General features: G+C 35.7%; 4 protein-coding genes across 4 annotated transcripts; 2 read left to right on the forward strand and 2 right to left on the reverse strand.

Moving 5' to 3' along the window:
* Window positions 1–1,626: 1,626 nt before the first annotated feature.
* LOC114353597 (bombyxin B-9-like) lies at window positions 1,627–2,980 on the forward strand. The gene is made up of 2 exons (XM_028305658.1): window positions 1,627–1,881; window positions 2,775–2,980. Exons 1-2 carry the CDS (start codon window positions 1,743–1,745, stop codon window positions 2,864–2,866), a joined length of 231 nt encoding a protein of 76 aa, XP_028161459.1. The 5' UTR covers window positions 1,627–1,742; the 3' UTR covers window positions 2,867–2,980.
* Window positions 2,981–3,717: 737 nt separating this feature from the next.
* LOC114353601 (lysozyme) lies at window positions 3,718–6,475 on the forward strand. The gene is made up of 4 exons (XM_028305662.1): window positions 3,718–4,119; window positions 5,165–5,341; window positions 5,527–5,600; window positions 6,170–6,475. The coding sequence occupies exons 1-4, from the start codon at window positions 4,074–4,076 to the stop codon at window positions 6,308–6,310; spliced, it is 438 nt and encodes a 145-aa protein (XP_028161463.1). The 5' UTR covers window positions 3,718–4,073; the 3' UTR covers window positions 6,311–6,475.
* Window positions 6,476–6,713: 238 nt separating this feature from the next.
* Window positions 6,714–15,554, reverse strand: LOC114353600 (low density lipoprotein receptor adapter protein 1). The gene is made up of 6 exons (XM_028305661.1): window positions 15,327–15,554; window positions 10,157–10,333; window positions 9,475–9,580; window positions 8,070–8,244; window positions 7,370–7,429; window positions 6,714–7,028 (listed from the first exon to the last, which is right to left on the reverse strand). The coding sequence occupies exons 1-6, from the start codon at window positions 15,373–15,375 to the stop codon at window positions 6,948–6,950; spliced, it is 648 nt and encodes a 215-aa protein (XP_028161462.1). The 5' UTR covers window positions 15,376–15,554; the 3' UTR covers window positions 6,714–6,947.
* Window positions 15,555–20,507: 4,953 nt separating this feature from the next.
* Window positions 20,508–23,433, reverse strand: Ing5 (inhibitor of growth protein 5). The gene has a single exon (XM_028305653.1). The coding sequence runs from the start codon at window positions 23,205–23,207 to the stop codon at window positions 22,386–22,388; it is 822 nt and encodes a 273-aa protein (XP_028161454.1). The 5' UTR covers window positions 23,208–23,433; the 3' UTR covers window positions 20,508–22,385.
* Between the last annotated feature and the right edge of the window lie 212 nt (window positions 23,434–23,645).

Genomic DNA, 23,645 nt, shown 5'->3' on the forward strand with positions numbered 1-23,645 from the left:
TAATTTTTGACCCCTATGGTAACACATCAGGAATTTTGTTTTCAAAGGGGTCACTTAATAAAAAAATAGGGATTGATGGTGAAAACGGCCATTAGAGCCCTAGAGACCTAGGTCTCTAGAGTTAGAGACTTAGAGTTACAGTTCACATTCATAAAGTTCTTTATACACCAGGGTTATGACCTCAGTGTCAGTTGTGAACCACACAATAGAATAGTTAAGAAGAAGATAAAAATACGTGATTGATTCAACTCCACAATGTTGGAAAACTCTAAAAATAGCAGACACAGTGACATATTTATTATTCGCTATGATTAGGGAATCGACAGTTGACAGAGTAGACTTGAAAACGATAGATAATATGAACTAATAATGGCTAATTTGTATTCTCAAAATGACCTTACCTATACACCCACGAAGTTTGTCTAACCTTCCACCAAACACCCTGTATATTTTAAGTCCGTCTGGCCAACTATCACCATCTTATAAGTTTATTGCCATAACAACAACGTTAAAAAGCATTGTTGTCTGTCTTCCAGCTGTTTGAGTAAGAGATTCGAGCCAGTTTCTCTGTGGTTGAGGATTCCGGATGAAGCTCGCGCTTCGCTAAGTAAATACTGGTACTCAAATACCCAAGGTCAATGTGTCAAAATCATCCGGTTATTCACTGTTCATTTCGATTTGCATACAATACTGAATTAATTAGTAGTCCCTTTGTTGAATTTATAACTCAAAAATATGTCACCACATTTTTTGCTCATTGATCATTTTGGCGACAGCTCTCATGAGACTTCTATTCCACCTACCCACGCAAAAATAATTCATCCACAGTACAATGGATGCAAAAAAGTATAATGTCGTCTTTGATCAAAACTAATAGGTACTTGTAACTTCAAGTAATTAATTCCAATGAAGTATCCAATAGCCCGTAGTTTTTTCGCTTGATTTTCGTTCTGGAACAAAATATTTAAGATGTCCCTATTTCATTCCCTTTAATACTTTTACTACTTTTTACTTCTTTTGCCGTAGGTACTTATTAAAAACTATAATACAAATAATTAATTTAGTTACTTTGATTTATCTCCACTTTGTAAGCTGAAAGTTTATCGCGAACTGAACTGGGGTTTTCCGCAACATGGACGATATTGGACAACAACAAAATGAAATTAAACTAATAGGTAATAAATTGGAAACAAACAACATGTGTAGTTAATGATAGTGTTGACACATGCTTGCTTATCAAATTAGCTATAAAACGATTGAACAGTTTGTCTGTATGTTTTTATGACAGAATAGGTAGGTAAATAGGAAAAGCACCAGTGCGACACTATGCTCATAGATATGTCGTTATTTCGGAAGGTTTAGAAAATTAACTAATGTTTCTTTTTAATCTTAATTCGTTAATTTAGCTTTATAGAGACTCCGTGAAGAAAACTTTTGTAACTTTTTATATCTTTCATTTCAATCTTTAGTACACACAAACTAGCACATCTTTAAATAATTGCTGTATGTTTTGTGTAACTTTTGTATTTTAAGTCCAAACGGGTGAAGCTGCGGTCTCACAACTAATGTTCAAATAAGTAATATTTTGAATCATAATATATTTAATTACCTAGCTGGTGCTATTATAAAATGCCGGACACCCTGATATCGCTGCTTTGTTTGTGAGAATTTATTGGCAAATCATCTCTCTCGTTTAATTTATAGAGTTATCCTCAAAAAACATTCACACTAGATTCAGAACAATGAAGTCGTGGCAACTGTTTCTTCTAACTCTACTGCTGGTGCTAGCGACGGTGAAGAGCTATGAATCAAATCCAGAGAAATACTGTGGAAGGAGGTTGGCTCAAGTAATGGCGGCGGTATGCGGTGATTATGACTCTGGTAAGTAAAAAAAAAACATGTTCAATCCATTTGCTAATATTTCAGTACCTCTAGCATGAACAACTTTAGTCTTCGAATCGTTTGCGTATTTGACAAAATTCGAGTTTCGCAGGCTGAGTAACGATTCAGCCTGCGAATTCAACGATGTGACAATTTTGATTGTCAAAATTAGTTTCATGCTACCATTTCTCATACTGAGTTCACTTTACGTCACTTTCAGAGGGGCTCGGTTTAAAGTTTTCATACTAAATCTTTTGATGGCGATTCGAATACGCAAACGATTCGAAGTCGAAAGTTTTTCGTGCTAGGGCCACCGTAACTTGTGTTCAAACACATTGCGACTTAAATCCGTTGCATCGGCATCGTGAGTGTCCTATAGCATAAACACAAATTAAACTCAAAAGTAAGAAAGTCTAAAGAATTGCAGTTTCATAAGCTAATAACATAGATTCAATGATGAAAAGGAAACGAGTGTTGATATCAGTCCAAAGCTGTCCTAAGAGACTCTTTATTATTTTAGAAATTCCAAAATAACTTTACTACTACTAAATCAAACACGTTCGACAGTAATTAAATTAGGTTGCGGAAAAATCGACCTTTTTAGAACTTCTTAAAAATGTTTTTCGCATAGACCCTATTACAAATTACTAGCTTTTGCCCGCGGCTTCACCCGCGTGAAATTTAGTTTGTCACATAGGTATCGTCATAAATTACCTATATTATGTGTTATTCTGGTTATAAACAATAATATTGTAAAGTTTAATCAAAGTCCGTTCAGAAGTTTTTGCGTGAAAGAGTAACAAACATCCAGACATCCAAACTTTCGCATTTATAATATTAGTAGGATACCTATTACTAACGATTGATAATTTGCTTTTTCCTAATTTTTACAGATGTCTTCCTGAACAGCAGGAGGAAGAGAAGCCTGCATGAAGAGTGCTGCGAAAGAGTGTGCACCCTGGAAGATATCCAAACATATTGTTAATTCTCATATTGCCAATATTGATACTAATTAGTAAAATAATAAAGTAAAAGTGCAATCGAACTATGTATTTTTAAAACAAGCTAAGTAAATGGTTTATAAATAAATAGATATTTTAAAAAGTATCCCCCTTTTAGGTACACGCACGTTGAACAATTTTAGTATAGAAAATAAACGTTTATTAGTTTCATGAGATTTTATTTCATTGCTGTACCTACTTATATAAAGAGTATGTTTTGTTATACATTACCTAATTTCCTTAGAAGCTAAATCAATTAAAGCAGCTTGTCAAAAGCTCCCGGATGCACGCAAAGTTCAAGCACACCGATGAATAAACCATAAGCCTCGCGTCCTAGATCCGCTAACAATAACACTGTAACAATAATATGTTCAAAGAAAACACGACAAAACGTTAAGGGTCTCCCGTTAGCATTTATTGATTATCTACAATAATATCATAGAGGAAAGATTGTTTGTATTGAACAGGCTACTACCGGACCGCTTTGAATAATTTATTTCACCATTAAAATTAAAATCCTATAAAATGGCGATACGAACTATACGAAGTTCGCCGGGTAAGCTAATTGTAAGTAGTAATTCTTAGTTTGAAGTTTCCTTTTACTTCACTGGATCTTTAAATCCTAATAAATAATACCTACCTACCTACAGGGTGTGTTTTATCCTCCAGATTATATTTCGGTCACACGGTCGAACTTCATTATATCCTTAGTTTTCATGAAGTTTTAGTTTTCAGCAAAATCGGCTTCAAGATCTTTCAGCATTTTTCGCTATTTCTTTCGACTTGGCCAATCTCGCACACTTGAAAATGTATCCATTAAGCTCTAGACGGGGGACGCTTAACAAATTATAAGTAAACCACAACCACGGCGCATAATAAATAAAATAAAATGGATTGAATCTCTGATGATCTACGCCGTTATAATGATCCTATAGTTAGCCTGCGGTTATCTATCAACTGCCCAAAGTTTTTTACGCATATTTTTTCTCTATTCCAATTCTAAGAATAATGAGCATTCTGATTACTATTCAGTAAGTGAAATTATAAGAACAATCTGCGTGTACCTCAGTATTACTTGAGGATCCAAACAATATTAACATGTTTTTGCACACTGAATACTATTTGTACGTGATTGAAGTGGTGAATTTGTTAAATTAGTGCACTAGATTTAAGTTTCATTGAGTTTTTACCATGCGGGTGCTGTATTTGATTGTGTTTTGTTTGTCTTCAGTGTGTGGTAAGTGATTTTTTAAATTATTTAATGAAGCTACTGAAATAACTAAGTGAAAATGGTAGCAAAGATTAAAATCTTTGTTTTTATTTTGTAAGTTTGTGAAACAGTATTCGCTACTTTTACTCTCTGTTATTCTTATTTACTTTTTAAATGTGATGTAAACCATCTAGCGTGGCGCAGTCTACAGAAAAGAATAATATGCCTATGAAGAGTGAAATTTTGACTTTATTTTCGTGACTAATAAACATTTAAGTTTTTTGTAAGAATTAAATATACTTACTAATCGAGCCTAGAAGAACTAACACCTTTTTGCGCAACTATTAAAAGAGATGCTATTTTGTTTTCTACACTCGGCATCAAATAAATCGCACCTCCCGCAACAAGCACTTCTCAAACGTATGCATCCCACTTCCCACCAATATTGGCACCATTTAAAAGCCTAATTCTAAACTTCATTTTATTAAAGGAAAGGTTTTTACCCCAAAAATGTGTCTTTAGAAGGATCCAAAGTCACTTCTTAAAAAAATAGGTGGTTACGCTTGAGCCAACTTTTATGTCTATGAAACTGTTAAGTTGGGATTAATCGCTATCCATCTGTTAAAGAGGACACGTGAGATCATTATTTGGTTTTGTAACCATAAAAATTGGTCTAATTGTCCCAGAGGTGAGCCCAAAGTGAGGTCTTTTTTCAAGTCACATTTATGGTATATGTTAATCATTTATTAAAAAATTAAATGTGTTTTTCTTTATGGATATTTATTGGGCTTTCAAATAACACCAATATTGGTGGGGCACCATGATTGTGTCAGAAGAAAATCTTTAAAGTTCGCGTCGCGGAAGGTGCGGTTTTTTTATGTTGAGTGTATTCTCTTGGAAGAATTATTTAATTATTTACAACACAATTTCTTCGTTTAAACATTCGTGATTTAACGTGAACGTAGCATTCAAAGGTGGCCATAAAGATGACAAATCTTTATGACCACATTGGCTACTTTGGGTGTTACGAAGTACGAAATATTTGACGCTGACTGTACTCTACCACTTTCAGGAGTATACATATCGAACCTGAGCGGGGCATGTCTGCGGTGTCTCTGCCACGTGGCGGGTTGCGACATGTCGCACGGGTGCACTGACGGATACTGCGGGCCATTCTACATCTCCCGTGTGTACTGGGTGGACGCGGGAAGGCCTACGCTGCCCGAGGACAACCCAGACCGAGTGGAGGGTAAGATTCGCAGAGCATACTCAATTAACTCATAGAGTCTAGTTCTTGCATAGTCCACATGATGTTTTGAACCGATAACAATAATTAAGTTCAAAGTTTTCTTCAACTTAATATGGTTTTATTTTAAATATAATAGACAAACATGGGTTTCAACCTTTCAACGCGACATGTATTTTATTCTTCAGCATTTGAGGACTGCGCTAAAGACTACTACTGCTCTATCAAGATTGTGGAAAACTACATGGCGAGATTTGGAAAGGTGAGCTTTAAAAAGCTTGTTATCTAGCACTTTAGCTAGGTATCGGGAATATGTTCCCGTCTAACATTTTCAGCGGTCGTTCGTTCGTTCGTTTCAGCTGAATTACGTCCACTGCTGGACAAAGGCCTCCTCAAAGGTTTTCCACAATGAACGGTCCTGCGCTGCCCGCATCCAGCATTTCAGAGGTCACATGACGCTAAATTCTGAAAAAAATTGACGAGCAGCGGCAATCTATGATTTTCATAACTACCGGTCCTGCACTACCCGCAACCTTCAACAGATCGTCGGTCCACCTAGTGGGGGCTTGCCCAGTCTTCAGTCCCGTGGTCGCCACTCGACTTTTCTTTTTTCTTCTAGTCTCTGTAAATTCTTCTCTGTGAAAATCTTGTGAAAAGTCACGTGCCGAACGGTGAAGGGGTGGGACTGGGCCGACTCGCGATCCATCCCCGGCAATTAACAGTCACCACAATTATGATGAACCCACTCGTTAGCATATTTAGCTTACCACCAGGGGTTTAAAACTTTTTCACTATTATTTAAAAACAATCTAATAATATTTGAATTTCCAGGACTGCAACAAGGACGGCGTGACGGACTGTTTCGACTACATGATGATCAACTACCACGGAGGGCGTGCGTGCACCGGCCCTCTCTTCCTCACCATGCATGGACTCCGATGGCTCAATAAATACAAGCAGTGCAAACTTTAATACCTTACAATAGACCCAATAAAGACTTCAATAATAAATAGGTATATTGAGAGCGCCGACTAAGGCTTCAATAAACTGTTGGAAGCGAATTTTTAAAATCTCGCTCGATTCAATGTCAGAATACATACAATTAGGTATATTTACCTACCCAAGTTTACACAACAACTTCTCGCTTACATAAAGTAGAAATTATAAATTTACGTTCATGTTATCGGAGCTGAATAACAGCCTTTTTTATTTTATTTCTTAATTCTGTTAGTATAAAATCAAACAACAGAACAGTTAGGTATACCAGAAATATCTTCTTCAGTTACGTTTATTCAATTACTTTGTAAATCTAAAATTAACCTTAAAACCTAGAACAGATATTTATATCTTTTTATACAATAAATATTTGTTAGGTATTTCTTCTGTTGTCCTTTTTGCTAATAACTTTAAAACAGACATAACTCGTACAAATATAGCTTTTTAACTTTAAACTATTGCAATTTTGCGACCGAAAACTTATCTACTTAAAATATCTCTTTGTGACTTAACCTTTAACAGTCAAAAAAACTTCCATACATTTCTTATATTAACTAATTACAAACTTAAAATAAGCTTAGTTTAAAATAGAAACAGTCGATTTACATGAGGCTCAGGCGAAGGTGACGAGCGGAGCGGGCGACTGCCACTCCTCGCTATCCGCTTCCTCGTCTGATTCTTCGGGGAATCGCACCTGAAATGGGGAATTTAGGTTTTCAATGCTATCGTAGAATACTCCTAATACAAGACGTTCAAGAAATAAATGGCGCCACATGATTTTTTATTTCTTTGAAACAGTCGATTTTTTTTTTCATTTTGGGAAAGCCGCCCCGCGTTGCGGCATAAGGCGGGGCAAAAGAATACTATCGTAGACAGAATTACAATAATTTAAGACTGTAGTTGTCACACAGTCGCTGCCAAATTAAAACACAAAGTCAAAAAGCAATTTTGCCTGACCGTAGAACTAAAAGTTCATAATATACTAAGACTGACTCTCACAAAAATCCACACAACATCTTATAATAATTTACTTACCCAAGGTGCTAGGCGCATGGCAGATGACTGCAGTGAGCCTTCTTGGTTAGCTTGCCATGCCTGAAAAGAAAAACACATAATTACTTATTTAACGCACAAGGCTGTTACGGCGCTAAGCGCAGGAAAATCAGGGGAAGTCTTGTCCAGCAGTAAACGTCAGCTCGAAGATGATTTGTACTGGAGGGAAGTCGAACCTTAACTTCAAACTCCTGCTATGTTCTTCTGATTAATTTAGTTGTGGGTCCAATGACAGTTTAACTTTCCCCCGGGACAAACTTGATCTACACTGGTCGGGTTTTTATTGGCCGTCAAACTGTAATCCTGGCTACACAGGTGTTGCAGCGGTGGGAACGAGAGGTGGGAAATGTTTTTTTCTATTATATTCTTATTTATTATTGAATGCACGGGATGTAAAGGCTAGATACAGAAAATCAGTGAAAGGCCTTTGTCTAGATGTAGTCTACTTTGAAAGAACACCCGCCTAAATAGCATATCTGGAGTGGACTAGTCCACATAGAGCACTATCGATATGGCTATTCTTGGATTTCAATTTATTTGTACATTTTTGTTCACGAGAGAGAGAACATAATATCGATAGGTGCTCTATAGCCTAATCCAGGTCCAGGTGCTATTCGTGCAGGTGCTATTTGGGCGGGTGCTCTAAGTGGACTACATTTGTCCAGCAGTGGACGTCTCTTACCTGGTAAGCGTCATTGAACGCGTGCGCAAGCGACAGGGCCAGAGCGCGCGCCTGCTTCCGCCTTGCACAGACGAATACGTGCACCACGTGGGATTCACTGGCACCGTTGGCTGCCTTGCCCTCCACCACAGCGAATACCCTCGCATTGGCGGCGTCGGCTGAGCAGTACGATATCCTGAAAAGGAATGTCAGACATTTAACAGTCAATTTAAGTTCATGATTAGCTGAAAATCTGAAACGGTCTCTTTCAAATTAGACGTTTTGAGCCGGACGTTAGTTTTAAAATTTTATATGACAACTACGCTGGAATAAAAATATTTTTTTTAACGCTCTGCTCAAAACGTCTAATTTTAAATAGCCCTTAGGTTCCACAAACTTGCATTATTCTGATACAAAATAATTTTAAACTTGAAAAAGACATCGAATCGAATTACTCGTAGAAAGAAAGGAGAAGAAAGGTCATAATTGAGCTCATGACTTTTCTCTTGCGAACGATTTTCTGACTAGGTGAGCTACATACATACACATTATGCATTTTTTTTAAAACTTCACTGAATCAAAGTTAACCAAGTAAAGAGGTATTGGAGTATTTTCTCATAATCAGTTAAGTTTTGAAAAAAAATGCATGTGACGTTATTGCACCGTAGGTGCGATATGTACTCGTTATAGGTATGTATGATGAATTTGTAATTAAAATTACAACTTGAAATAAAGTAACTACATAGGTTTGGCAAAACTAATACGTCTCTACAATAAACAACAAAAACGTGTTCGTTTTATAAATAGGAAGTCCGACAGTCCACTTGACGTTATCAAAACATAAATATTGATATCAAATTATCAAAGCTAAAAGAAGCCTGTACCAGCTGGTGCCAGCACTGAAAACAATATTTCTTAAGAGATAACGGCGGCCGTGTACGACTCAGTTCGACATTGATTTATTGGTTCAATAACATATTTTTATAGAAATTATTATTTAATTTTCTGAAGTAAACTGTCGTATAATAATATCATTTACAAGACCTGTCGATCAATTACGTCTCGTTAAGTAATTATGGACTCCGAGATTCAACTTTGCGTTCTTTGATAGACAGTCTTTACTTTTAAATTACTGTCATCATCATCATTTCAGCCATAGGACGTCCACTGCTGAACATAGGCCTCCCCCAATTATTTCCACAATGGCCGGTTAGTGGCGGCCTGCATCCAGCGCCTTCCCGCTACCTTTATGGGGTCGTCGGTCTACTTTGTGGGTGGACGTCCTACGCTGCGCTTTCCGGTACGTGGCCTCCACTCCAGAACCTTGCTGCCCCATCGGCCGTCAGTTCTGCGTACTATATACCCTGCCCTTTTAAATTATATACTTAGTTTATTTCTAATATTTGTTGTAATGGCTTTAACTTACCTATAAATTGAGATACTCAGGACACTCTCCTGCGACTCCGCGTCACTCACGACGATGCCTTTGGAGCTGATGTCCAGGTTCACCCTTTGCAGCTTTTTGTTGAAGGCTGAAAAGCACATTTATCTGCTTTACAATCATTCGATGTCAAATTGTTTCATACCAATCGTATCGTCGTAAGCATCAATCCTAAAGGACATCATCTATTTTGGTCCAAAATCAAAAGTGCCAGCCGAAAAAAGTGCTGTATTCTGATAGATCACGTCCGCTTTAGCATTTTGTTAAATCAAAATCAAAAATATTTATTCGGTTTAGACCACAAGTGGCACTTATGACGTCAAAATGTAATAAATAATAAAAAAAGAAAAGGTAGCCCTCATGGGGCACTTTACATGTCTCCTTATCTTATGGGCCCTACCAGCGCGCAGCGCTTCGAGACAAACATAATATGGCAATTGCTGAGAAGAAACGCCGGAACAAACATCATGCCACTCGGTAGGTTACATCATGCCACTCTAATCTTTTATAGCCAAAAAGTATACTTATATATTCGCAATAGGTAGAGAGATCTTTCGCTGTAACGTGCATCCTTAGCGTGCATCGAAGTTGAGTAGTTCTATATTGGCTTCGCAGAGACGAATTTTTGCTTAGGGCCTTTTAAAATTACCAAAGATATTACTCCTACCTTTAGCGGAGTGTAAGGCAGAGCGCACAGCAAGAGCGGTAGCGGGAGCCGACGATGCCCGCTCCACCGGTGCTACACCCGCATATCTAACGTCCATGTGACCACTGCTTGACTCGCGCGCCTCTCTCCACCAGCCCTCTCCCTCGCACTCAGCTAAGGCCCACTCTTCACACAGTTCTGAAAGAGAATATAAAAACTGCATGAGATGGAGCCTGATGCAATGGGGGCACAATCATGCTACATATTTTCATCATCATCATCATCATTTCAGCCACAGGACGTCCACTGCAGAACATAGGCCTCCCCTAATGACTTCCACATCGCACGGTTGGTAGCGGCCTGCATCCAGCGCCTTCCTGCTACCTTTATCAGGTCGTCGGTTTGCTACATATTTTGACTGGGTTAAAAGCTTGACTCTACATGATATCGACGTAGAGTTAGGGCGGGCATATAGCGTTAAAAGCTTGGCTTTACATAAGCTCAATGTAGAGTTAGGGCTGTAGTGTTAAAAGCTTTGCTCTATGTGAGATCTGAAAACTTTTTCACAGTAGTGTGTACCATAAGCACGGTTAGTCTTGTCAAAATTTACATGAAAATGTTTTTGGTGGGATTGAAACCTCGCGGCCTCGTAGTAGAAGAGTAGAAGGTCCTTTAGATTGACTTATTCATCATCTAAAATTTTCCGCTTACACGAAAATGGTGGGCTTTGCTTAAACAGTTAAGAGTACATACATGAAATTATTGTTGCATGTTGTTAAATATTCAAATTTTTAAAAAAGCCCTTTCAATTCTGATTATCTATACATTAACGGACGTTGTCGCCACTGGTTATTAGCGACATAATTTCTCCACAGCTAGACTCGGCAATTTTCTTCATGGCCAGTCACATTAACTTATTACAGATTACAGGTTGTAGCTAGTTTCGCAAACGGCGTCTACGCAGCGGCCGTTGATCATGCAAATCACTCCAAATCTCGGTTTAATTAAGATCGATATAGCGGAAAGAAAATTTAGTCTAATCTCGTAGAACTACGTTAATCAAACCTAGAATCGGACTCAACAGGAATAAATTACTGTATACACTTGTAACATTTCAATAAATACTTATAATGCCCCTTTTCGTTTGGTAAGTTGATTGAATATGCATCAACATAAGTTTGTGTAAAATAAAAATGCTTAAAATGGTTTATTGTTACTCAAATCAAATTAGGTAAAAAATTAGTAGGAATATTGAAACAAAACAAGATTTTATCAAATACTTTTATTCATGTGTTTTATTTATGTAATTTAATATCATCGATGTTTTATCTTTTCCGAGAAAAAAGTATTGACTTCTAACTTGTGATTTTTGGTTACCCTATTTCTACACCGCCTAATATGCTAAGAAGCTTTTAAAATGTGGCTTAGATAAATTTGTAATTATAGGATAGACATCGATTTCATAAGTCTGCGCTTTCATAGGCTTTTCTAAGCAAAATTAAAAAACCAAATGGTGTACTTTCTACGAAATGTATTAGGATCATAGAAATAGGTAGAGCAATAAACTTAGACCGTATCCATCATCATATCATGGTTAAATTTTAGAGTTAAGTTTAACTAACTATGTGGGTTTACACCACAACCTTTAACTCTTGCGAAGGAAATTATTTTGGCAGAAACACTGAAAATACGGTATTAAATATAGGTAGGAGTGGAGTGACATAATAAACAGAATTTATGAAATCTTTTGCATTTTGGAAATGATTGTTGTGTTCCGACAGTTAGAGGTAAGATAGCCAGTTCCTCCGTGGTTGAAGATTCCGGGTGAAGCTCGCTTCCACCTTCAGCCTGATCATCACTTACCATCAGGTGAGATACAGGCCAAGAGCTTTCTCGTTGTGGATAAAAAAAGCTTTCATGTTTACTTTTACCAAGTAGGTAGGGGCAGTATCTATAGGTCTCTACATACTTTATTATGGGTCTAAGATTATCCTCAATGCATCTAATGCGAGGCATCAATCAACCGATGTTTACATACGTCAGTGAAGGTCTCGGGTCCAATATTCGCGAGATATCTCGGCGGCCGCTTTACTATTTCAGATACGTTATCTAGGCCAGACTGCGCGCGCGCAACTGGGTCATAGGTCAGTATTAGGCGCAATAGCCAGGGCCGGATTTAGAGGTCTGGAGGGGCAACAAAGAATTGGAGAGGAGCCTCCAATTCTTTGGCCCTAAATTATTTTCCAAATAAAATGGTAAATTGTTATTAAAATTTTTTAGCGAATAGAGTCGCTTCTCAAACTAAATTTTAAATAAACAACTTGAAAAAATCGACTCTAGGGTTCGAGTCCCTCCTTAGGCCTTCCAAGTTATTTATTTTAAAAAAATGTATTTTTTTTTCAGTCGAGTATTCAATAAATAATTTCAAAAAAAAGCGAAAAATATATCAAACGAAAAGTAAAACCTTTTAGTCTAGTATTTACTAGTCTGAGTTTGTTTTTTTACCGAAGTCTATAATATTGTGGAGGCCCAGTACTGTTGCCCCGGTCGCCCTCCCCTAAATCCGGCGCTGGCAATAGCGTCGAAGAACTGATTGCGATCACGCTATCACGCAGCGGACGCGACGCGTCTGCACCGTTGCAACCGCGTAGGTGGTATTACGCATTTGATTCTGCAGTTGGTATAGCAAATTCTGCGATAAGCCCACGCGTTAACTTAATGTTTGCAGAAAAATTAACCGTCAAACTGGGTTTCAGTGGAAATTCAGAGGAAACTTCATAACTTGCAAAGCTCGTGAAGCACTCATTCTTTACTCGGAGTAAGTAGGTGAGAAAAGAGATCGCTTCCTAGTGGTATTTAAGCACCTAAATTATTATTTTTCCTTATTTATTTACTTATTATTACATAAATTTAGCCGTTTCATCTCCGGACACTATACCGTTACTTTTATATTTCAGCTTCTTTGGAGTGGACTCTGTCAGCTTTGTCGATTTGGAGAAATTAAATTGTCTACCTGAATAATTATACAAACTAGGTAGATTCAACAAGGACAAAGTTATTTATATCCCACCTGGGAATCGAACCCTGAGCCTCCGAGTCAATAGACTCTAACTACGAAGACTAATAAATACCTAATTTAATGTACTTATTACATTATCTAAAATACACAAGGATATTGACCTGAGGTTATTTGCAGACTAGAGCGCGCTCTCATTTTGTCAAACTTTGAAATATGAATTTGATAAAAGCGACCGTCTACCGCACAGTTCAAGGCTGCACGAATACACAATAAAATTAGAACTATAACATAAACAAATAGACTAAAGTTACATTTTTTATGTGTGTAATAACAAATGTTTTTATATGGTAATTAGTAAATTAAATATAATTTAATACGTATCGTATCCCAAGGGCAATATTAATATTGCTCTTTCCGTATAGTTTCTTTTGAAAATTTTATTGACATCCCTAAGATTACTTAACTCAAATAAAAGGTTTTTTTAACTTTGTAATTCTCTACTCGCAAGTTCAAACCCATACCAAATGTAAATAAAAAGCTCCCTAAAAATGGTCACGCACGCGTCATTATTTTCTGCAGCACAACAAAGGACGTATCCAAATGATATGCTTACTTTCAACTTTTTCTTCCTGAGTCTATCAGATAAAAATGTTGTCATACTATGTTTATAGTTTATATTTAACTAATCTTTCGCAAGTTATCCAGCTACCCTGCCCTACCTGTCCTAATACCCCTAGAATCTGTAGATAACTACAGATCCGTATCGAGCTTAATTTTACAAGAATGCTGTCGCGGCAGCGAGCCCGTGCTCTCTATATGATCACTGCCTTTCATCCAATTAATAATTCATATTCATAGGAAATGATCGAGCGATCAATGGAGCTAAAAAACTAGATCGACTTCAAGTCTAAGCTGCAGCTTTCTCAAAACTGGAGCTGTGAAAAACTAAGCTCTTCAAGTATGTAGAAGCTTTTACACGAAAAAGTTAAAATATAAAATATCTACCTACGTGTAGGTACTTTAAAGAAATATATTTATTCTACCTAAGCTGAAATAATGACTGTCTCCAATTTTGAACTGTATTAGCAATATAAACTTATTTCTAAAAATTGTAGAGTCAAAATTGTAAGTTACTTAAGTTCATCAATATCATTAGCCATGCCATCAACGCGCGCGTGCAACATTTTACAAAAATGGCATCATCAACACACGCAAGGAAAGTCCGTTTCTGTGAACAACGCTCCCTTTGAGTAGGCCACGCTGCTCTTCCTGCACATACCAGCGATGTATAAACATCGATAGACAGACAGCCAAGAAACTTACAGGACAAGTTTTTCCAGCCGTTTAAGGTTAGTCGCGAGAGCTCCTAATTCCGATATAATTAGAGAAACCAGCGGTGTTTGAGCGCCTTATGGGCAGATCGAGGTCCGAACTTGGTAGATATAATGAACACATAAAAAGCTGCGACTTGGAGAGAAGTAAGCTGTTGCGGTTGTGCCTTTAATATCGGATGTGTAGGAGAAAATTATTATTAGGAATCTGTACTAGTAGGTATCATAGCTCTAACTGTAACATGTTAATTATTCGTGATCTTTCTTTTTGAAAAGTAACTTAGGTAGAGGTATTATTACTGAGGTACATAAAGGTAATGATTGATTCTTTATGTTTATTGGTTAATATTATATTGGAGCGCATAATATAATGGAATAGTTTTTCATTATTATTCGTATTATCACAACTTTACTCGTTAAACATAATGAAGTGGCTATTTACTTACATACAATTTTATAATGATGTATTATCGTAAAATGTCATCAAAAAGTTAATTTGTTATATTAACTGCATATTACCACCACCACTTATAGGGTTATTCGCTTTTTAATAATATTTATTCTTGAGCAAATAGAGTAATACCAATAATATATTACTCGTTCTGTTTGCTTTACTGGTTAGTGCATAATTATTGATAAATAAATTAACATAATTATTGTCAACAAAATGAAATGACGGCAATACAAGAAACAAAACAATAATAAAGTGGAACTCACTTGATTTGATTAAAAGTTGATAATTTCTCTTACATAGAACTTCGTGTTTTCTTTTTTATTTAGTCAACTGCGTTATATTTATATTTAAATAAATTAAAACAAAATACAAAAAATTAAAACTTACTTCTGTGCTTCGAGTGGTTTTTCCATATTTTCCTCAGCAGAGTAGTCATCTTGAGATTTCAATTTTAAATTACTTGTCTTCGGGTAATTTTAGTGACTTGTTTGAATAAATTCAAAACAAGTCGTTGCGAAGTTGTATCGGTTTCTTCCCGCGCGAGTTCCCGTTCCTATGCGCACGCGCGTCCACAATAACCACCCTCGTCGATATGAGTGCGGACTGACGACGCGCTATCACTCAACTTAAGTATAACTTGACAACTTTTATTATGTTTATGTCCTCCAGAAATAACAAAGGCGAAATCCAAGAGTTAAGTACGCCAATTTGGTAGTCACCGTGAATTTGCCGATTGTTTCAGTAAAAACGTTCTAGGAACGACTTAGGATTCTATATTTGGCGTGTAGTATTAAATTGACTTTTAACACTGCCTGACTACAAGACAGAGCTGTATTTGAAATAAAATGTTGCCTATAATTAACATCCGTTACATAACAATCATGGTTATAGGTATGTTAAAAAATCTTCAACAAAAAAATAATAATGGAAATTAAATAGGTATTGAATTGCCTTTTAGAAATAAACTTACAAATCTATACTTCTATACTAATATTATAAATGCGAAAGGAACTCTGTCTGTATGTCTGTCTGTCTTGCTTTCACGCCTAAACCACTGAACCGATTTTGTTGAAATTTGACCTACCTAGAGATAGTTTGAGTCCCGGGAAAGGACATAGGATAGTTTTTATCCCAAAACAGACAAAAGCAGACAAAGGACAAAAGAAGCCGCGGGCGGAAAGCTAGTATTTTTAGAAATAAAGACGTTTATTTTGTATTGCCTTAACGAATTACTATCAACAAAAGACATCAACGCACTGGTGAATGACCTATCTATGCCTAGACAAAAATTTCAATTTGATAGAGTCGCAGATTGTTTTGTAGGTACGTAATTTAAGTATCTCAACTAGAAGTCGAATATGGGTCATTCCACAAAAATATGTCAACTCTTAGTCCGCGCCACATTTCACATGAAATATTGTTAATATTTTATTCCAAAATTGTTAAATAACAGCTCGCAATGTGCTTTATTCATCACCCATTTATATTTTTTGAAACTATTTTTAAAACATCTTAAATTCCTTTTGAATGACCCAAAACGTCATTCCCTAGGCATGTCCGTACTCCAAAAGTTTGTGTTTTGGGACCCACATTTATAAAAACATCAACTTTATCCTTTGTTTTAATTAACGAATAATCTATTTAAATGTATATTACACCAAATTCTATTAATATTTTGCGGTTTCAATAAACAATAATTTGACTTTCTTTAGTTGAAAAAGAGTCTACAGTTTTTAGCGTCATTCCCTCGCCACGCACTGATTTTATAATTTTGCGCTTTAATATGTATTTAGAGTGAATGGCATTTAGTTGAGTTTAAAGTACGATACGAAGTTATCCTCAGACCATACTGGCTTTGCGGTAGCCGTTTTTTTAATTAGTGCAAAGGTGCCAGATGTTACCGAAACATGTGTTAATCCAGTCACTTCGTCAGTCCCTAGTTGAGTAGCTTTATTGATTATAATAGAAAATTGTATATAATTTAATAGTATTTACGTGTAGTTTTTTGGCTATTTTCGGCACATCGTATTAAGCATCTTATAATATAAAGTTAATCTGCATTTGTGTTAAGTTTTACTCCAAATCGTCAGTCCCTAGAGCGTCAGGCCCTAGCTTTAAACGGCACTTGGGACTAAATTACTAGTTAGGGAATGATGTTTTTTATATAGTGATAATAACAAAACAACTACATTATGTGTATTAACTTATCTATAAATGTTAAGGTTAAAAGTTTTATACTTTATTAGAAGTCATATAGGAGTAATGTAGTATGAAAAAATTGAAAATTATAATTTCTCCTAAAATAAAGCATAAAGTGACTGGCCCTTTTAGACATAACCTAATTAATTAATAAACAATAATTTACACTAATAAAGTATTCAAAAGCATCTTAAAAAAGTTACGGACAAAATGACGTCGAAAATATACAGATTTTTATGGAATGACCCATATCACATTATCTGCAAGAACTTTGTTTAATTTTGTTGTAATTTTGGACTTCTGAGGATGTAATGTGCGTACATGTGCAAGACGCGTGTCTCGGTAGCTGAATATGAAGATACACACTTATAAAAAGAGATTTGTGCCATTTTTAGGGAGAAGAGATATAATTTTTATTATCCACATTTTAAGTTCTTAGCTTATAAGATTTTTATTACTATACACCCTTACCTAAACGTTGGCGGTAAAAATGAAAATTTCAATAATTCTGATCAAAGTCAAAGTTTTTAACATAAAATTATTTACTTATCAAAATACATCCGTATGGTATAAAGTGCAAAAAAATGCAGCATCAAAGAGTGCTGATTTACACAAACAATGTTTATCACGAAGAAAAATGAGTTCAATGCAACAAAACGATTCAATAAATCCATTTACATTGATAAGACCATTGCAGTAATATAGCGTTTATTACATGATTGTAAAGGAAATTAGTATTATTACCTAATAAGTACCTACCTACTTATTAAATAATAATTGCTGATTACTTAATAAGATTATAAGTTACTATCAAACCCAGATGTTAATCAGACACGAAAAGCTTAAGGTTAAGTCTACTTATCTACTCGTAGGTACAACGGATTTTGATGCAGTTTTCACCATCATTTAGAAATCATTTCATGCCCGCATGAAATTCAGATTGTAACAAATCGATGTTAGTCTATCGTATAAATAATTATGTACATAATAACTTGTAGATTTACCAAAATCCGTTCCTTAGTTTCCTGAAAGAGTAACAAACACCTTACTTCCATACAAACTTTATCGTTATAAGTTGATAGGTAAGTAGGATAATGGAAATATGGTATTGCAGTAGGTAAGTAACCATTAGGTACCTAACCACTTAAAACAGCTATTTTTCCAGTGAAGAAAAACAAAAAAGCATACGGAGCTTTTAAACCATAGGTTCTCAGTAAAATGTGCCCGCCTGCCGCCTGATGCAAGCTCGGGTATTCAGTGGTCATGATCTGATGCAATATCGGTCAATTCGCTCTCAGATCAGGTTTTAAATTTGCCCTTAGTTAGTTTTTTGCCGTGCCACCGACCGACCAAAGCGTGTACCTAATTTCGTATCGAAACATATCCCGCTCGCTTAGTGCAAACGTGTGTTTTCTTGATGCGAGTAATTTAAAGTAGTTCAATCTTTTTGAACCATGATCTTCGGAATCACAAATTGGGCTGGTCCCAGTTTTACTATGCTATGAAAATGAAACTCTTTTCTTATTAGTTACCCCAATGTAGAACATAGGTCGATTTGTAATTGCCTTAGGTAAGAACTTCGGACTTTTGTTAGACCTATGTACAGCGACTTAGGTTTCGTGATTAATTTTTGCTACTACTTTACGGGTGGAAATGTTATCCCAGCAGTCTGGCTAACTAAAACTTTACATACATATACACTTTTTAACTTTCGTAGAGATGTCAAGAACTCAAGACGAGTAATAGTACTACATGAGTCACAACAACTAAGTAGGTACCTACTCAAACACTAAAATCTCTTATATTTTTCGCCTTTTTCAACTGCACAGGTTCCTACTGTAAATCGTTGACCAACATTTTTATAGTTCCTTTTTCTAGAAAAAATATTTTGTACAGTACAATGTGACGTAGCTAGGTCACTTTGTACTGTACAAAATAATTTGAAGAGACATAATGGGAGAGCATCACATTTAAAATAAAATGACAAAGGACTACATTAAAACACGTAGTAATATAATTCAAAATTTATTTAACATATTAAAATGGCATTATTTAACAAAATTATGATTCAAATTAATTAACTACTATTCTTATTTTAAATGCCTTATAAAAACAGCGAAATAGCATAAAATGAAAAAGAATAATTATAATCTATGATAAGAATCACAATATCATGATGTTCTAAAATTGTGCATAATATGGTGAGAAAAGTGAAAAGGTGAAAATAAAAATTGGTAGACATAATAAAGACTACATTGGAAATACTACATAGTAAGTTATGTAAGAATACACACAAAAATAGTTGACTAAATTGTGATTTTAAAACGTATGAACTATTTTATTACTACTGAACGACACACAAAAACACACACTAACAATGTAGGTATGTAGGTATAAAGTTAAAATCATGTCTTAAGTATCATTTCATAGAGGTAGTAGACTCTAAACAATTAAGTTCTCGAGATACCCACATATTAAATACCGGCCAATAATCAAAAGTCACGTGTATCTCTCTAACTACTTGACATTGGCAGAATCACTGCGTGGCGCCCTGGGCGCTTCAGCGGGACAGTCCATCCCAAAAAAAAAAAAAAAAAATAGAGGTAGTATTGGAAGAGAAGGACAATATCGCATAACGGAGATCTCAGGTAACATTTCATGGTTTTACTGATTCCTGAATAACACATTGGTAATTTGAAAATAAAATGCTCTAATTAAACTCATTCTTATGTTCACATTTAGCCTAGCCGCATACCTACTACAAACTTTTTGTTGGCCGATAGTTGGGTCGCGCTGTTAATCAGTAATTCAGTATGGAATGGACATGTATGAAAGTGCGCACACTGGTATCGGCCGATTCTTCATAAAAATTAGAATTGGGCCCAACTATCGGCCGACTATAAGTCTGCAGTCTGCGGGAAGGCTTACGATTCTCAACCTGCCTGTGACTCTGGCCTGAGCGTAAGTGCAGTGCAAGGCAGATCAACAGCGACTGAGAAAATAAGTACTATATGCCGGGGACCATAAGGCACACATTTCAAGAACCGAATGAACTAATTTTTACATTATAACTTTGGTCTGAAATATACACCCAATACCAACAACATACGATACAAAATTAAGCATCTGAGTTTACGCTTTGCCTAATGATAATACGCAAGTAAATACTGTTTCTTCCGCGTCCATAATGCTAAAACCAGCGGTAGTTTACTATTATTGGTGAGATACAATTCTGTGATCTGAGGATACAATACTATTGCACACAATATACATGCTACCTATATCGGGAATTTGTGATAGATGAAGGTTGGTTGGAAGGTGGTACACGACAACTACAGGCAACACATTATTTTATTATATTACATAATAATTATATTCGACTTTAGTGACTGTCAGATAGAGCTCCTTCTCAAACACGCGGTTTTTCAGCGCAGACTGATGTTACTCGTTTGCGCAGGCGCCATCTACAACTCGCGCCTTAGGAAATAACAGAGCCTTATTTTTAAGAGCAATGAACATTGTAGTCATTAAATCATCGAACAATCAGTAAAGTTACTTGAGTTATGCTGTTTTAGATGCGACTCATACTATCAATAAAAAAAAACAATATTTAATTAATAGCCTAAGTTACAACAAATCACATCAAACGCAATAAAATATATATTTTCAGGCTTAAATTAAGTATTGCTTGCTTGATAAACTTACATTAAAACCTTACCTATAATAGTCATATTATGAATGCTACCGAATTTTTAATCAAATTGTTATTACATAGTTTTTATATATTATTTTTTTAACTTTATATTTATCAAATTAATTCAAGATTTTACCTAAAAGTCCCAGTCACAGCATTCATTCAAAATCTCTTGGGAAATTGACATACTGAAACATTTAGAGTTAACATCACTAAAGGATAATTTATGATGAATGACTAAAATGCTTCTTATATGAGCTAAGAACTTCACTGAAACTTGAAGTTCATTCCAGTATTTGGTCATAACTTATTTTAATACTTGTCCACAAAAAGGTTTCATTCCGGGATGGTTCCCTATCTCTGTCAGATGGGTTCTTTGTAGTAATAAAAATCCACAAATTTCCTATGAATATAGGAATAGGATAAGATGAATGTAAAGAGACTAAAGTCAGTCACTTTAGATAGTTCACATCACAGAATCATACCCATAAATTGACAAATTGCAGTCTGAATTAATTATTTATTAATGTCAAAGAAAGTACATAATTTAGTATTGTCTATAATCTAAAATAATAAACATATTAGGCAGATGTAAAGTTTGTTATGTGGTATATCATTCACAAATCACATGTTTGACTATGCCCAAACAGAACAATAAATCCTATTTAATATACAGATATTTATAATATTTTAATCGTTTGTTTCAGCCAAATCTGGACAAAGGATATTTCTCATACAAGTTAAAATACAGTCATTCATAAAATGAAATTCTTATTTGTAAAGCAGTTCATAGTATTAACTAGCAATATATATTATTATATCTAGACTTTAACCTCTTAATTTCTATAGGAAGTAAAAATCTGGAGTTTTAATTTATTAACTATAAAATATATTAAACAATATAAATATGCTACTCTTAACTTTATCTGACAAAGCATATAAATGTAGTATTTATATTTCATATTAAGCCACAACAAGATGTTAAATAAGTTTGATTTATGATCCTTCAGATGCTTTGCCAACAAACAGTCATTCTGACTTCCTGGCTATATCTAGCTTTTAAATATTGAACTATTCTGTAACTATATGTAACAATGAATGAAGACATTTCTTAGTTGGAACTGGCACTACATCTTTACAACAAAACGGTACCAAACGTTGCAAACAATAGGTACCAACACTATGTAAAGTACTGAGGCACATAATTTGGGATACAAAGTATACATAAATTATTATTTTAATATCAATATCATCACATTTGTCAAATTAATGTACACATGCTACATTTAAAACAAGGTAATTCAAATGTAATGTCTCCATCAGCATGAAGAATCTCTCCATGACAGTTTGCTTAAATTTTATGTAGGAAAAATACAAATGAGTCAATGTAGAATGTACAAATGTACTGTATTAATTGTGATGACATATCAACACAGTAATCCGTACCTAATTTTGGTATTTATTGTTTATAAATATAATTTAGGAATTCATTTCACTTCTTTCTTCACAGTCAAAGTCTTATCTGCTGGCTTAGCAGGCGGTTTCACTGTGGATCATTTCTTCTTTCTATCTTGAGTGCACTTAGGGCAATACCATTTACCTTTGGGTTTGATCTTGAGATCTACACAAGCAAAGTGGAACCACTCTATGGGACAATCTGGGTTGTCACAACCAATCATTTCACCATAAGATACTTGGTGGCAAAGGCAATATGTGGGCTCGTTGGGGTCTACAGGCATATCCAACACATCACTAGGATGAGCCATGCCCGCAACTGAGTCTAAATCTGCATTCTCATCTTGTTCTTTGACAGCGTTAGCTATGGCTGCAGCACCCTTACGGGGAGTCTTCTTCTTGGCTGCGGGCCTACCCGACGCAGCTGCATCATCTTCACTGGACGCACCAGCGCGTTTCTTTTTGCCAGTGGTCGCAGTCTTTTCATTGCCCTTATGCTTCTTCCTACCTTTCTTCACCGTTGTGGTATTCGGCTCCTGGTCGGCGGCGGCCTGCTGGGCTGCACGAGCGGTCATCACTTTCTCTTGGATCTCGGACTCGAAGCGCGCGAGGTCTGAATCCAGGCGCCGTATGTGCTTGTCTACCAGCTCATATGTTTGAATTGCCAGTTGGACTTTGTCATCACCGTATTCCTTGGCCTTATTAAATAGCCCTTGAATAGTGTTCACCTTCTCCTTCTTCGTTTCCTCGTCCATTTTAGGGATATTCGGCAACAACTCATCGGCCATGAGATCGATTGTCCTCATTAGTCCGTGAGCTCGATCATCCAAATCTCGCATTAACTTGAAGTTCCTTTGCAACTCGATCGGCAGATGCTGGAGACTGTCTAGATAATGCTCTAAATACAGCGCTGAAGTCATTTTGATAAAAGTATTTCGTAACGACACGAAAATGAAAGTAAGCGCGAAACTTTATAATATCTTAAAAAAGGCACATTCACTGAAGCACGAATTGTTCACGGTGGTTATTTTTATAGCTGATGAAATAAAACTTCTCTCAATTCAGCAGCAAAAGTATTAAACAAATTGAAAACGTAAAGATGCGTCTTGCATTTTTCAAGCCATTTGTATAAACGTTTCGTTTCTCCGTCGTTTTGTCACAATGTCACAAAACTTAATTTTACGGATAAACTTAAATTCAAACATTCCCAGATATTATCGTACGGTATTTTTTTGATTTTATATTTAAGTTTACAATTTCAATATCCTGAAAGTTCTCTGTTAAATTATAATGAATGATTTTAAATGGAAGTCACAGATATGGAAGTCATAACGAACGAAACGCAAAGAAAAGAAATG

Source organism: Ostrinia furnacalis, unplaced genomic scaffold (genome assembly GCF_004193835.3).
Source record: "Ostrinia furnacalis isolate ACB-3 unplaced genomic scaffold, ASM419383v2 OfSCF1744, whole genome shotgun sequence".
In the NCBI taxonomy this organism is placed as follows: domain Eukaryota; kingdom Metazoa; phylum Arthropoda; class Insecta; order Lepidoptera; family Crambidae; genus Ostrinia; species Ostrinia furnacalis.